The sequence below is a fragment of the Egretta garzetta genome, unplaced genomic scaffold (genome assembly GCF_000687185.1).
Source record: "Egretta garzetta isolate BGI_Z169 unplaced genomic scaffold, ASM68718v1 scaffold160, whole genome shotgun sequence".
Classification (NCBI taxonomy): Eukaryota; Metazoa; Chordata; class Aves; order Pelecaniformes; family Ardeidae; genus Egretta; species Egretta garzetta.
Window position 1 is genome coordinate 1,395,778 of NW_009258378.1, and position 15,837 is coordinate 1,411,614.

Genomic DNA, 15,837 nt, shown 5'->3' on the forward strand with positions numbered 1-15,837 from the left:
TGTAACTTCAACGTAATTCCTATAATGTCTGTATGTTACAATGTAGAATAAGATTTTATGGCAGCGTGCTCTTCCTCAGAGTATGGATACATTTAGACCTGGTCTTTTGCACCAGGGAAGCTTTCCTAAGTATCCTTGTTGGGCCAGTAATAGCCGCTTTAGTTTTAGAGGCTGGGCATATTAAGACTAAAACTTTGCACCTGATGTTTCTCCATTTTGTAAGCCTAGCCTACAAATTCACGGCTACAAGATCGTACTCAGTAGGTTTGCTCACCTTGTTTTACAGAATAACCAACCATGACTACAGAATCGGGATCGGACTCTGAGTCCAAGGATAAAGAGCAGGATCAGCAGGAGAGCCCTGCGCAGCAAGGGGCGGCAGAGACCCAGCCGCAGGACCAGCAGCAGCAGTTGAGCGAAGAGCATCAAAACGCGCTCGAGCAGTTCTCGGCTGTGGCAGCCCACAGCACACCGGTGAAAAAGGAGCAGGTAAGGGACCCCGTGCACGCATGCTTGCTATGTGCCCTCTTATTGCTCCTGGGAAAAAATGAGCCTGGTATGTTAATAGCAGAAATATATATTTGGATATGGGTGGAAGGCTGTTTGGTGTGATACCGCAGGTCTTGACTGGTTGGTCTTTTGCATTTAAAAAATAATAGTGCTCACGGAGAATGTTTTGAAATTCATGTCAGGTCTTTCTGCCTCCAGTGCTTAAATATAAGGGCAGTCTTATTAACTAAGCAGGAAACATATTCTATCTTGCTTTTGGATTAGATAGCCAACAGTGCCAATTTTTAAGAAGCTGAAAATGTTTTCAGAGTTCATTTCTTCTTTGACACCTGCTGAAAACTGATTTCATGCTTGCTTGTCTGATGTGTGAGCCATGAAGAATCTGTGGTCCCTTAAGCTTCTCGTAGCTCTGAAATGACTGCATTATAATTACTTTAACTTTTCATGTAATAGGTTTCAGAAGAGCTATCGCATGCTTTTCGGTTTGGTTCATTGTTGCACTTATTAAATTTGCGGAAGCTGCTTTCTTTTTCCCATTAATAATTTCCAGTCAATAGGATTAACAGGCATTGTTCTTCGTGGGTAGGTGACACACAATTAATGAGGTACCTGCAAATCGCATCCCTTAGCTCCGTAAGGTTATGACCCCCGTCTGATCACATTCACCTTTGAAGAGTGGAATAAGTCAGTCTAACTCCTCCTCTCCTCCACCCTTTAAAAAAAAATCAGGTTATTTGAAGTGAGGTCCTGGTATTTTTACCTAGTTGGGCGAGACAGTGCGGGTGAAGCAACCAGTTGTAAGGTGTTACTTAAAATCCACGCGAGTGCTCCCACAGAAGCTGTTTGGGGCTGCCTGTGGTCTTGGGTTTTAAGCTTTTGTCCACAGAGCTACTGCTGTTAGTGGGGAAAAAATGGAGGTGTAAGCAATTTCAGATATGAACAAAGTATTTTTGTGTCTTCCTAGTTTATGGGTGCATTACCCAAATGCTTGGGACAACAAATGTTTCTGGGACCAAATTAAAAGGGGTGTCTTATATCTGACTTCGAATATCTCAAGAGGTAGACATAGCAGGGCAGGATTTCTGATGTTTATTGCTGTTGAAGATCAACCATTGGAAGAACTGCTTACTTTTTTTTGTTGCTAACTATTTTTGTCATTGATAAATCCTGATCTGCCTCACTCCATGCCCACCATCCATGTGTTAGGACAATTTTGGTCTCTGAAATAGATCAGCAATTGCATGTAGTTAGTTTGGGGAAAGGAGGCAGGGCTGCTGCTCCAGAAGAGAAAGGTACTGCACAAACTAGTCTTTAATTTAAAATATGATTCTATCAGGCCTAGACATAAGTATTATTAATTTTATTCTTCCAGACATCTTCAGTAATCTTTCCACCCCAAGTTTCTTTTCATCTTAAACAAAAGAAAACAACCCCCAAAACCAAAACTACAAAAAAAAAAAAAAAGAAACCAAAAACCAAACCAAACCCTCAGGCACCAAACCTGCCTGTCTGTGTTTATGGAGTTGTGAGTTTGGAGACCTGAGATGCACTCATGTGCCATGTGCGCCTTCCTTTCCCAAAGATCACCTGTGGGCAGGTGTCTGCAGAAGCCCTGATGGAAGAACTGGGTCAGTGAAGGGATATGCAAGACCTTCCCACTGAGATTGCCAGTTTGAATCTGCAAGTCCCTGTTGTAAGCTGACTGCCAAATCCAGCTGCAGTGATTTGCCCAGTATATTTTGCAGTGGCTTAAGTGTCTGTATCACAGGAAAGGACCACTTAAACACAGCACAGAGAGAGCTATTGGCAACGGTGTCATTACAAAAGCCAAAAATTGAAGGAGTGGTGGGTATCATTCTCTCTCTTGCCATGTCTAATTGCCGTGAGGAAGTTGATGGGTTTTGCCATTGCTTGTATGAGAGCGCTTTGGGAAGAAAGGTTTAAGTTACCAATCCATGGCGATGACTTTTTGTTGTCATTCTATATGCATAAAAAAGAGCATTTTAATGAAGACAGAAAGGCTTCTTCATGTTGATATTAGCAGTTAACTACAGAAATGAGTCCTTTCTATCAGATATAATAATGCAATCTTACTATCTTCCTGCCTTCCTGTCTCATTGCAAATGAGCAAGAAGGCATCGCATGGGTTGGGCACTGACACTTCTGGGCAACTATCATAAGTAGATGGGATTCATGCATTGTGCAAGCTTGGTAATATCACTTCATACCCCAGTGAGAAGCTGTGAAGCATCAAAGATCATTACTGCTTAATCCTGCGACTTCAAAGGCTTGCTTTGAGAGGGGGCGTCCAGCTTTGGACATACTGTGTCATAGTAAGGTACAGTAATATAAGTAGAAATGAGACAGCCTATGTGCAAAAACCACAAACCCTGAAGCAACTTGTGCTGTACTAGAATTGAGTCCATGACACTGAAAATACTGCACAGCATTTTCGTGGGCAAGAATTTGGGAGAAAATGCAGCTGTGCTTGCAGAGTTCAGAGTAATTCACTGAGTACATGGGTTTTTCACTGGCCATTTTTTTTTTTCCCTGAGATACCAGGATGTCAGGTTTCTTTAGGAAGAAGAGGCTTAATACAGTCTGAAAGTACCTCAGTGCCTGAACATGTCAGTATAGTTTGGGGATCTTCTCTAATAGTTCTTGGCATGTTTTGTTCTCCAGACAAATGAGAGAAAATTCTTTGTCTGATTTTTAACCTAGACACATTCCCCTGATCTTAATGTAGACGGGAACCTTAACAAACAAAATAACCTCAATACTATTTCTTAAAAAAATATTTATAAATAAGCAAATGTCTTCTGTAGTCTTGAGATACAATGTGTCTTCATGAAGGAAAATAATCACCAATCCATTAGGATTCACAGAAATTGTTTGCAGGCTGAAGATGGTTCTAAAATTAAAATGGCTGCTGGGTGCCCTTGTTGTCCTGGGCTTTTCTCTCAAGCAGCTTTCCCATTTTCTTGAAAAAGATTAATTCCATGCATCTGTGGTTTTTTGTTGTGGTGGGCTGTTAACGTTCACATGAGAAATCCAATGAGCCACTGGGTACAATGGTATTTTTTTTTTTTCCAGCCCTGGAATGACTTTTGCACCCACACCCATGCATGTGCAGATTTCTTTAACAAAACGTACGGAAATCATCAAAGAGCCCCTCTGCCCAGCAGCAGCAGCAGCGTAGCTCTTCGCAGAGGCCCCAGCAGGAGACATCTTCAGTCTTGTTTTTCTCTCGGTGCAGTAGGTTGGACCACTTGCCAGCTGGCCGCCGGTAGTGGTAGAGGGGTAGCTGGCTTCCAGCCTTGCTCTGAGCCTGGGGGGATTCTCCCCCTTCGTCACAGCTGCTGTGAGCGTTAAATGCTCAGCGAACGGCTAATCTGCTGACGTACGCTGTGCCTTCATCTCCCGCCAGCCTTCAAGGTATGCGAGGACCTTGACATCCAGACACCAAGCTGGTATCCAAGTGCTGGAAGGAGAAAGTCCTCCAGTGCTGGAGCTGGACAGGAGAAGAGCTGGCTGGCACTGGGCTGCTCCTGGGGAAGAACATCCATGGCTCAGGGGATGAAGTGGATTTTGAAAGCAGCTTTTGTGTTGCTTTTTTATCTTTCTAGTCCCGCTTTCTTCTGGTCTCCCCACCCAGAGAAGCCCAGGAGACCTTTGCTATGCGCTCTCTCGCAGGGAAGGGAGGAGCGGGGGTCTTGCCTCGCCTCTTTGCAGTTGCGCCTCTGCAGTTTGCTGGGGCTTTGGTGGGAGCTGGCACTGTCAGTAGCAGAGCCGATTTCAAATTTCTCTTTCCCCCACTCACCTGAAGGTAGAGAAGCTTATGGCTTATTTGTAGGAAATCTCTTGGGGAAGGTTCCCTGTGATTTAGCGGTATACTTTGTTGCTGGTTATACGATGCAAAGTTGTTCTGGTCTCAAAGCAGATTAAAGCTTTTGGACAGATTTGCTCCATTTTCATGAAGGTTTTTTATATACAGTGAATGGAAACAGGCTTGGAGGATTAATTTACAATGTATTTCCAGCAATGCTTGTTGCTTATTACACTAAAATCATTCAGAGCCAAACCAGTTGTTTTGTTTTGTTTTTCTCTTATAGTGAGATAATGGAAAGATTTATTTTATTTATTTTTTTTTTCATTTGGGCTTTAGCTGAGGTATTACTGAACTCCTGTTGAGGTTTTGTGTGGAGACTCTCAGGGCCGTAACTGATGAGAAGGGTAATGACTGCGGCATAGTGCTGTTGCTAGGAAGGGTGAAATGCTGTGGAGCTGTTCTGGCTTTCATCTAATGCCGTGGAGAGGACCGCGGGCTGCGCTGCGCCGTGGTAACTCTTCAAATGGTCTGACCCTCCAATAAACCCAAGTAAAAGTGACCACGGTTGTTTCTTCTCTCCCCTTTCCCCTGTAGTATATTTGTCTTTCAGATAGCACCTACTTCTCGCCAGCTTGAGGGACTTATCGGGCATCTGTGGAGAGCAAAATTCAGCCTCTCATCCTGTAGTTATCATCCATTAGCCAGCCGGCTGCACATAAAAGTCGTTTGACCCCTCACTTTCATCCTGTTTGTTTAACCCATTGCTCGGGGACTTGGGGAGCCTTTTGCTCTCCCAGGCACGTCAGCATCCCCCTGCAAATTCGCAATGTCACGGGTGGGCCCATCCCCTCATTCAGGGGACTTTTCTCACTGACAGTGAAATTAGTGCAAACCCAGTGGTATTTTCCTGTTCCCAAAGACACCATGGAAGCGCCTTATGATTTAATGGGTACAGGACTTAAAAGTAATTTCAAGAAACTGTAGGAAACATCACAGTGTTTACCAAGTATTCAGCATTTACAACAGACCAAAAAAAACCCAGGTCTGAGAAGTCCAAGCAGGATTTTGTACCTATGGAAAAAATATTTTCATGCATGCCCCTCCTTCATAGGTATTCTGTATGTTCTGGAGTGAGAAGGGAGGGCTGGGAGGAATATGGGGAATATGGGAAATCTTTTCGATAGGTAAAGAAGACTCTGTCCTGAATCAGGGGCTTTCTTGTCCCAGCCCCACACTAGGCTCACTTATGTGCTTGGGTGCAGGGTGCACCGTGTACAGCATTGCATAATCGGTTTATCTCACTTCCAAACATATCTTTCTTTCTCTTTATAGGCCACAGACAAGGAACAGGAGTTTGCCGCTGCGAGTGCAAAACAGCTGGAATACCAGCAGCTAGAGGACGACAAGCTCTCTCAAAAATCATCGTCTAGCAAACTTTCCAAGTCTCCTCTAAAGATCGTCAAGAAGCCGAAAAATATGCAGTGCAAAGTGACGCTCCTGGATGGATCGGAATACGCATGTGAAGTAGAGGTACATTACGTTTTGTCTTCTTTTTTGCATCCTGTCTGGAGGAAAATATTTGAAATTAGATTCCTCATTTAAGCAGAAGTATGAATGGCCTGATATTTCGCCAATGCCAAGCACAGAGGTGCTTCCATTGCTTGCTCTGGAGGTTGAAGACGTTGCACAGATTTGAGCTGGGTGAGGGATTGTGAGCTGTCCCTGGAACAGCCAGAGACTTCGGATTAATTTTATGTCGGCACATGCCACAACAGAGTGCAGAAAATGAATTATGGGCAGCGAAGCCCATAAAGAGAGAAAGATTTGATCCCACAGGGCTTCTTTTTTTCCTTGGTACTTTGCTGAGTTGAGACTCACATTGAGTCACAGTCCAAACAGTAATTCTGACTGTTGTGAGATCAGCAGGGGTATGAGAGACACCCAGGGAAGGCAGAGGAAATGTCAGGAGCAAATAGCAGTGAGAGTGGCAAGTTTTATGTGCCTCTCCACGATACCCATGAATCATAACTGTGTCTGAACCTTGCTGGCGGAAAGTTGCTGGTGGTTTTCTGAAAGGAAACTTGCCTTCCCTGCTGGAACTTTGCCAGAAGCCTACTTTTGGGAGGGATGGTCTTTGCTGTCGCTTAGGAACAGGTCTGTGCCTGCGGGCAGACCCATGCTAAGAGGATGTGCCTTGCCTTCTACTCCAAAAGGCCATGGAGAAGCAGAGAGGGAACAAATTCAGCATCTCAGTGTGTGTATAAGCAAATTGAGCATCTCAGAGCGGACCCATTTCTCCATCCACTGAGGTGATCTTTGGACAGTGGACCAGCCTGTCCTGAGCCTGCTTTAGGTGAGGCAGCCACACGCAGTGGCCGGGAGGGGAAGGATGTGTGTTGGAGGGCTCAGCAAAGCCAGCCCTTCTTCGGGCAACCGCAGGGTGCAGCAGAGAAGAAAAAACACCTAGGGAGGACAGAATAGTATAAAGGTAGAGATGGGATAGTCTGCAGGCTTGAAAGGGGAACCCGCAGGAACACAAAGGGGGAGGGAGGGCGGCGGAAAGCAGTATCTGACTGGGAGCCAAATCCTGATGTCTTTACAATCAGATTGCCCTCAGCCCTTACATCCTCCAGCCGCTCTTGTTTTAAGCGCTTTGGAGAGTGGCAGGTGAAGAAGAATTCTATTATTTTTATTTAACCCCAGCTTTGCAGTTTGGGCCAAATTTTTCAATGCTAACACAGGAGGTGTGGTTTTATTACTCTTGCAGCAACTTAGCAGTCATGCTGTTGAGTATCTTTCAGTTTCACTGGCCAAGTCCTGTGTTGTTTCCTTCAGGCTAGCAATAGCTATGTGGCCACATACTTTGTGACTATTAACTTGCCATTTCTTGACCTGCGGTCCCAGTTTTGTCTGTCAAGAATAGCGTGCGAACCATTAAGCTGGAAGAATGACTAATACTGGATTTGATGGAAAGAGTCAAACTCGTTTCAGCTTTTGCCACTTGGTTATAACATGTGAGTCACTTTTTGGAATACAATCAAGCAAATTTTACCAAAGAGGATTTCTATGGAAATCTTGTCTAACAGGCTGAGCTTTATGAGAATACAAGATGGAGCAGAAGGGGAGATTTCCACTTACGCAAAAAAAATGCTGTGAAGAATACTTGCTTTTAGGAAGTTCCACTTTTTCGCTAAACTTGGACTCTGCTGGAGTTGAAGTGTCACCATATTTTATTGCTTGTCAGATTGCTCTGCTTTGCAGGTTCTGAGTAGCTCTTGAATAATGTCCGATATAAATTTTGTATGCATTTTTTCTACTTACACTGCTGAAACATTTTGAAGTTGTATTGACTGTCATCAGTAATCACTTTATCTGCTACTAAGATGGTTAGACTTCCTAGGCAGAATGTAATATTGGAGAGAGTAGAGCTCTTAAAAGGATGAATCTTCAAATGACAAAGCTATGATGATGAGCATAGCATTGTGTGCATTGAAACAGAACTTAGTTAGGAGGCACAGATATTTCAGGGAGCAGTTCAGAAGGCACAGATATTTCAGGGAACAAGTGCAGCTGGAGTGACACATGCATTTACGTACCTTAAATGGACGATTCAGACTTTACATCCTTCCTAGATGGTATTGCCGGCATACTGTGTGCATTGAGGATACCACCGCAGGTACCTCTCTGGCCTCTGGGAACACTTGGTAGATCCCCAGGAGAGTCCACTTTCTATATGCATAAAGTTCAGCTACAGCAAAAGGATGCTGTGTCCAGCCAAGAGAAATTATGTGACTGTCACTGTGCTTTTTCTCCTGGGGAGAAGTAGTATGTACTAAGGGAGTTAGTAGGGCAGGGAGACTGAGGATCTGGCTCGGGAGACATCTCAGGAAGCCACGTAGGAGGCTGAAGGTGAAGCTCTCCTACAGTAATGTTGAGTAATAACAAAGTTCAGTGGCTGTTTCACAGAAGCTCAGTGCTGCAGTGTGAGAAATCATCTGTCACATTTCAGAAAAATGCTATCATATTTTAAGGATCGCCTACAAGTGAACTTACTGTATCCCTTTAAACTGGGGGCAGGAGGGGAAATACATATATAAAAAAAGTATACTGAAAGACCTAACAAATTATGGAGATCAGTAAATTCCCCAAGATTAATTCCTTAAAGGGAAGTGGAGAGGGGCAGGCAACATGTGGCAATCAAATATTTAATATTTCCATTCCTTGTGTTTAACCCACTTAGCTGCATCTTTCAGTGTGGATGGTGGCCCAGGGTAGGGATGCGACAATCCGTGGATGTGAGTCAGAAATGTCATCCCATGCTGTCAGCTTCTGTCTTCCAGCTCTGTCTGTGTGTCATGCTTCTACCCACTGAAGGCTACAAAGCAGTGTGATCTAGAAGGACCAGAAACTTAGAAAACTAATTCTGAGCTAGAATAATAGCTGTCAGTGAATCTTGATTTGGACGTGGGCCAGATATTTATCCCTCTTGAATTGTATTCCCTAGTCTGGGAGTTGGGGATCATTATAGAATCCACCAGTTATTCTGTAGAGTGCTTTGCAAATGACAAATGCTTTTATATATGTTTAAATATTAACATAATTTAAAGGCTCTTATTGCTCTCAAGTAGAGCGCAACCTACACTTATCAATTTTGTGTTCATCCAGTTAATGACCTGACAGCTGAAATTGCACGTACTCACAAAGTGAGATGCTTCTGAGGCAGGTTTGGTTAATCCATTCTCCCCTTGGTGTCCTTTGTTTCAGAAGCCCCTCTTTCCTATCCCACATTTAACGCTGAGCATCTTCACTGCTTTCTGCTGTATCTTTCAGTCTCTCTCACATTCAGTACTTTGCATTTGTGACACCAGGAGTTTTTCATACTGTATGAGATCTATCTACAGGGGAAAATGGAGTGGGGGTAACTTCAAAGCTGAGGTTAACCGTGATTCATCTAATGTGGTATCTATTCGGTGAAAGGATGTTAAGCAAATGCCAGGTAAAAGCTTTCTCCTGAGGCCCCACAGCATTACTGCCTGTGTGTTGTATCTATCCTGACCCAGAAAGTCTTTCATGCAGTAAGACATTACAAGCCAAAACCAGGTTAAGTAGGTTACCCAACCTGTTCATTCATCCTTCCCCAAAACTATGAGCCAGAAGCGTTACAGTCTGTACCCCCACTGCTGCTCCCGTCTGGGAGCCTACAGATGGTAGCGGCAGGATTATTTAAGAGGGATGTTCCCTTTCAGAGGTGGGATGCCCATCTAATGGTGCTTCACCTGTTCAGGGACAGCTGTTGGCTTTTGGAGCAGAAGTATTTGCTGTATGCTGACATTGTCCCTGATACTCCGTCAAAGAAAAATGGCCTCAGGGTGGCTACATGGTTCTTCCATGTCATGGAGAAGCTGGAGGTTTCTAATAGGCGCTTGGTCACGGGGATCAAGACAGTCTGCTCAGGTGGGTGCTGAGCAGTGATTTCCCCCTAGATGTCTATCTCCAGTGGAAGCGCTTCTCCTTGCGCTCTTCATTGCACTCTCCCAGCTGGCATCAGGACCAGAAATGCTTTTTGTCAAAAGCGGCCGAGTCCACAGCTGAGGCCAAAACTGCACTGCGAAGAGGGTGCTGAAGACTTCTCTGCTAAGCTAGCTAGACCTATACTATGCATTTGCTGGTTTGAAGAACCAAAAATAAAGCAAGATCCAGGACTGCAAATTGATCTAAAAAAAACATAAAAAAGGCAGTGAACGCACTAGTTCAAGTTTTTCCTAAGATACAAGAAAACAAACAGAAATAACTTATTTCTGGTTTCCTCCCAGTTTAAGTAGGGCTTTTCAAGTGCTGCAGTACAATTAGGCTATTTCTAGGATTTATTTCCCTCCTCTTCCCTCTCTGCCCCATCTCAATTTTCTGTTATCTAGACTACTGCATTTTAATTAAAAGATGCAAGTGGAACCAGCTGTCATCCTCTCCCTTGTATGTAGCCTAATTTGAAGTGTCTTCCTAAACCAGGTTGGAATTTGCCTTCGTCATTTCTGCTCCAAACATACACATTATTAATCAGAAAGTGAGATCAGAAATCTATAGCATAATCTGTCTAAATAAATGGTAAAATAATTAGATTTAATTTTCAAAGGCTCAGCCGTCTGAGCCCATTGATAATTTATACTTCTTTCTTTGTTCTTCTACTGCTCAGGCTTCCTTATCGTGCAGGACAGCAGTAAATGAAAGCAAATGTTTCCATGGCAGTCTGTCTGTGGCATCTCCGCAGCCCTACATCAAACGGAGCGAGTGGCCATAGGGTTCAGATAGGCTGCAGAGCACGTGGAAAGCCGATGTCTCAGAAAACGTTACAGGCATCCCCTTGTCTTGGTGGGTGGGGGTCAGCTGAGGTAGGTAGGAGGGCATTGGTAAAGATACACTGTGTTTGGGGTTTTTTCCCATCCAGTTTTCTCAGTCGTGCCACTGCTGGGACCTGGGCGGTAGTTGGGTGTCCCGTGCAGTTGACAGCGATAGCCCCTGCTACATCTTTGTGAGAAGCTTTCAGTGACTGCCTGATGGAGGAGACCCCATTTTCTTAACGGTGGGTTTCCCCATGTCCTCAAGGACTTTGGAGTAGTGTACTTGAGTTGAAATGGTGAGATGTTTTACTTGACACATTCAAAACCAGCGTTTATAACATGGACAGGGGCAGACTGAAGTGAACAAGTCCCTTTCTGCCCTGCAGAAACCCTTTTTTGGAGACAAAATGGGCATGAAATAAATGGGTTCTCAAATAGGATGGAGTGTTGTGTTTCACTGTAGAAAAGTGAGAGTACATGGACTCTTCCTTAAAAAATAAGTCATTAAAGATGGTCATAGGACAGGCTTGAAGAATAGAGAACAAGCAGAGTGACTTCTGCTCTGCCACCGCTGCCAGAAAGAAGAGCGTGCGGTGGCTGACCTCAGTGCTGCGTGTGTTTCTTTTGCTGGCTTTCCAGATCTGGCTTGCAAGACTACCTCTGGAGGAAAAACCTTTCTGTGTTTCTGTGTGGCAGTGGGGGAACGCATGGCCCCGTTGTCCCCCTCTCCGCGCAGCGTCCGAGCCAACCCTTCCCCAGCACCCATCCCGGTGACGGACCTGCTCTCCGCTTTTGCACGGGGAGTTCAATAACATTGAATTTCTCATCCGTTTTGAGGTAGGCTTTAAGGTCAGGAAGGAAACTGCTGTAATAAGACGCGCTCTGCTTGCTGAAGGATACAGTTTCAGTTACCCCCTGCACATTTTAATTGTTTAATGAATTCCACACAGTCTCTTGCAAATGGCTTTACATGTGAAACTGATTACTGAATGCAAGAGGGAATTTTTTTTAATAAGTCTTTTCCTTTTGACCTACTCGTTGCTTACATTTCAGTTAATTTAATATGAAGAGCTTTGTTTTAGGTTTTTTGTTCCTTCCCTGGGACGTGTTTCAGTAAATGTGACTGGGTTGAGATGCATCGTCGTCGTTACACAGAATGTTTTCTGTCCCCGGACCCACTAATTAGGGTTGACTTAGATTAGCCAGGGGATTCAGTTAAGAGCTATGTTACCTGACACATGTCGGTAGGAGTCTGAGTATTGCCTGAATATGTTCCAGCTGAATAGAGCTAATACACAACTCTTCTGGCTTGCGTTTTCCAACTACTGTAGGCAGCTTTTTATGAGTTAAAATAATTGTCAATTCAAGAACTGTAACGGTCTGGAAATCGATATCAATGTTGTCCAGCTCATAATAATCAACTGTGAGGCTGCACAGAAAAGGGTCTTTTGCTTCATTTGGTAATTGAAACAAAAATAAAAATGTTTGGGCTCCCTTTTAGTGATGATGATTATTATTACCATTATTATTATCATTTCACTGAAGCTAAAGAAATCTAAACCAAAAAAGTCACATGAGGTTGAGCCAAGCCTTTTGGAAATGCCACAAGGTGGAGGGAGGATGCTGGTGTGGCATTTGGGGGGCTGGAGCGTTTCCTTCTCGTCAGGAGAGGCTCAGCTCCCCCGGCAGCACCTCACGGCTGGGAACGGCTGGGCTGCGTGGTATTCAGGGAGAAGGTCTCTTATAACCTTGGTAGGAAAACACACCTAAGCAATTAGACAGCTGGGGTCTCTTGTATTTCCTCCAGTTAATATGCAAGTATTTTACAGAGACTGAAGGAGAACCAAGAATTAAACCCAAGTCACTCCTTCAAGACGTCACACCAAGTAAACAGCAAGTTCAGCTTTAGATTCCACCTTTTGGAACAGCAGAGGACATGGTCGCAATCAAAATAAATGTCAAAAGTTTAAAATAATGAAAAAACAAAAAATGGTACGTGTCCTCTCCACATCTATTTTCTGCATCTAGTCCTCTTATCTCTTGCCTTTCGTTAATAGTTTCTGAAAACGATGTGGGCAGTGAAATGATGGGTTTAGCAGACAAAAATCTTCATTTTGATAATTTGGAGGTGCCAGACATTTTTCATAATGGTCAAAACTATTGAGAAGGGTTGACCTACATTGACAAACATTTTCAGCTGCCCTGAAACCGTGTTTTCTAGGGAATAAATGATTAGCTGAAAACTTCCTAGTGAAACATTGCCTCTGGTTCCCTCCCCTTGGTGCACCAGTTGGACACGATCCAGGCAACAGGAGTTTGTTCTCCATCTGGAGAAGTTTTAAAAAAAATTTTTTCTCATGCACACTCAAACCCAGGTACTGCAAGGCTCCTTGCTGGTTAACCTGTTTGCAAGAGCCCAGGAAAGGATGATCTTTTACCTGCCTTTTACCCCAGACAGATAGAGGTCTGTTGGCTCCAGGGGTCCTGTCCTTGTCACTGTCCTTGCTGATGGCCTTGCCAGGGTGAGACTGCATCAATCCCTCCATGTTTGTCTTCTCCAGGAGCATCGCCCAAGGTGTTCCTCACCCTAGAGAGCCTGCTGCTTCTTGCTGGGATGCCTGGTGCTGCCAGCACCCAACCTCCGCACGTGTTTTTAAGCACTATTGGAATATAAATCTCAAATAGTGGATGGAAAGGCTTTGCTTACCATTTTCCCTTCCCCAGGCAGATGCTCAGATTTTAAAGCCTTCTGCTATTCCTGGATAATATGGCCATTCCCCCATCTTCTCCATGCCCGTCCTCCCAGAGAAGTTGCTGATTTTTCTTGTCACTGCCCCGTCACGCTTCTGCCAAGCCTCCCTGCATTTTGTCATGTTTCCTGACCCGTTTCTGTCTTACTCAAGTGCCCATTACCTGCTCCAGCTCCCCACCGAGCCATTTGAATTCATCTCCATTGCTAGTTGTTCCCGTTTCATAGGTGCCTTCCCCACGTTAGCACTTAGAGTTGCTGTTTCCAGACCAAAACTAAGTAAATGTTCACTTTATTATCATCCCTAAAAATGTTAGCTGTCGTATAAAACCCTAACACTTCATATGGGTGATTTTTTTCCAGCCGAGCCCAGTGCAGTGTTTGCCGGGCTGCTTTTTATGTTTTCTCATCCCTGTCTGTTGATGCAGTGAACAAAATATCAGAGATGGGGCTGGGTGGTGAGGAAATAACCTGCTTGCAAAGCAAAGCTTTGCTAGGCAGTGAGGTCTGTCTCTCACGGTTTATCTTGCTCTAGCAGAAGTGGGTTTGATCTGAAGTGGATAAAACTTGGATGTAGCTTGAGAATAAGCTACGTTATTTTTCTTGACATTCCCAGCATTGATGGTGCGATACTGTCTAAGGTACCCCAAATCTAAAAGCCTCATCACTGGACTGCCTCTCCTGCCTCACGAGCATCTTTCTGTGCTATGGTTTCTGTTTGATGTGGGTTGTTTGTTTTGGTTTGTTTGTTTGTTTTTTTTTTTCCCCATTCCAGCCTGGTAATGTAGGTCAGGGAGAGCTCTGTGGCTTTTAAATTCATATGGCAAGATTACTCTGTAAATCGGACTATGTTGACAGTAGGGCTTTTTTCAGCTGAAAATAAACGAAATGTTTATGGTTGATTTTTGCTGATACATGCCAGTAACTATTTATGGTACAGGTAGCAGTTGGTTCCCCTTGCTGTGTCGGTGCTAGGCTTGTGCATAGCTAGCAGTTACACAGGAGAGATGACTGTTTGCTGAGCTCACCCCAGTATAGGTAGAATAAGGAAAATATTTGTATTTATAACCCCCACTGGAAAGCTTGAGCTGCTGTATTGAATCCTAAGAGACCCGCCTGAGTTACCACAGAGTGTCTTGCGGGAGGCAGTAGGGCAGTCGGGAGGCATTAAGCGGGTGGATCAGCTGCAGGTCTAGTTAAAATCCAAGCCCAAACAATCTGTGTTCTTAAGAAGGCTGAGCAAGGTGGGGGGGAGATACTTTCTCTGTTGAAAAGCCTCCAAAATCAGGGAATATGGTTTATTATTTTACGTCAGGATTTAGCAAACGTGAGACTAATCAATGTGCTGAGAATTGAAATGCTCTTTGAGAAATAGTATCCACTGTTTTGTTTTTTTTTCCTTTATCAGAGAGTAGTGCTCGTAAGCTGTTACCAGATCTCAATTTTTACAGTATGAATTCTCTTGATGCATTTGGGATGCCCAAGCGTTTGATAATCATCACGTTTGTCGGGTATTTCTGTAGCCGTTGTGCACGTGCAGCTGTGGCTGTTGCACTTCCACGTATACAGACATGCTCCGGAGTATTTACTATTTCGCAGGTGCCCCCTTTTGCTGCTTTGCATTGCCGCAAACGAAGCGCCCGCTTTATTCCTAAGCATGCAAACCAGGTAGCACACACGTCGGTACGCTTAGAGCTCCTACCATGCCAGTGCTGGTGTGATCTGCTGCTGATGTAGAAGGCAAAAACCCTAATTTGGTTTGATGCCAGAATCGGGACTAGGTCACCAATCTTCTTACTGGGATTTAGCAGTCCCCTGGGTTTTTTTAGATTAGTGCTGGCTTTTTAGGATTGCAAGCTCAAATGGCATTAAAGAAGGTTGCCCCTGATAAAAACTATGTCATGTTATACAATGTCATTGACACTTGGTGCAGGTATGTAACTATAGCAGAGACAGCGTTACATATTTATCTAAGTGCTTGTAGTAAATGCTTAGGAGATTGGTGTCAGAAAAGGTTATTTTCAGGAATGGTAATACATTTCAATGTGCTATATTACAATAAATACCAATAAGCTGATAAATTATAGTGCTGCCATGAAAAAAGAAAATGATCAGTCGTCACTGTATGTCAAAATCCCTTCTAGTCTACTGTAAGTTTTCTTATGTGATGTTCTTTTATGCATGCAGAGTAGTATGGGATAGAGTTCTAAATTAACAAGCAGATATAGGCAAAATAATATTGCAGCTTTTATGTCTGAGTAGTCGAATATGTTGATCACCCACCGGGATGTATATGCAGGTTCACACATAAAAATGTCAATAAAGCAGCAGAACATTTGGAGAGCTTGTATTGGCATGCAGCTTTCAGGAAAAGCATCTCTTTATATGAAGTATATTCATAGTGGGGGGGGGGG

General features: G+C 43.9%; 1 protein-coding gene across 10 annotated transcripts in view; it reads left to right on the forward strand.

Moving 5' to 3' along the window:
- The first annotated feature begins 297 nt into the window (after window positions 1-297).
- EPB41L3 (erythrocyte membrane protein band 4.1 like 3) overlaps window positions 298-15,837 on the forward strand; it is a 65,234-nt gene continuing 49,694 nt past the window's right edge. For all 10 annotated transcript variants that reach the window (XM_035895945.1, XM_035895962.1, XM_035895966.1 and 7 more), the window contains exons 1-2: window positions 298-489; window positions 5,672-5,869. In XM_035895945.1, the coding sequence (XP_035751838.1) occupies window positions 298-489; window positions 5,672-5,869 (390 nt within the window). The remainder of the gene's footprint in view (window positions 490-5,671; window positions 5,870-15,837) is intronic.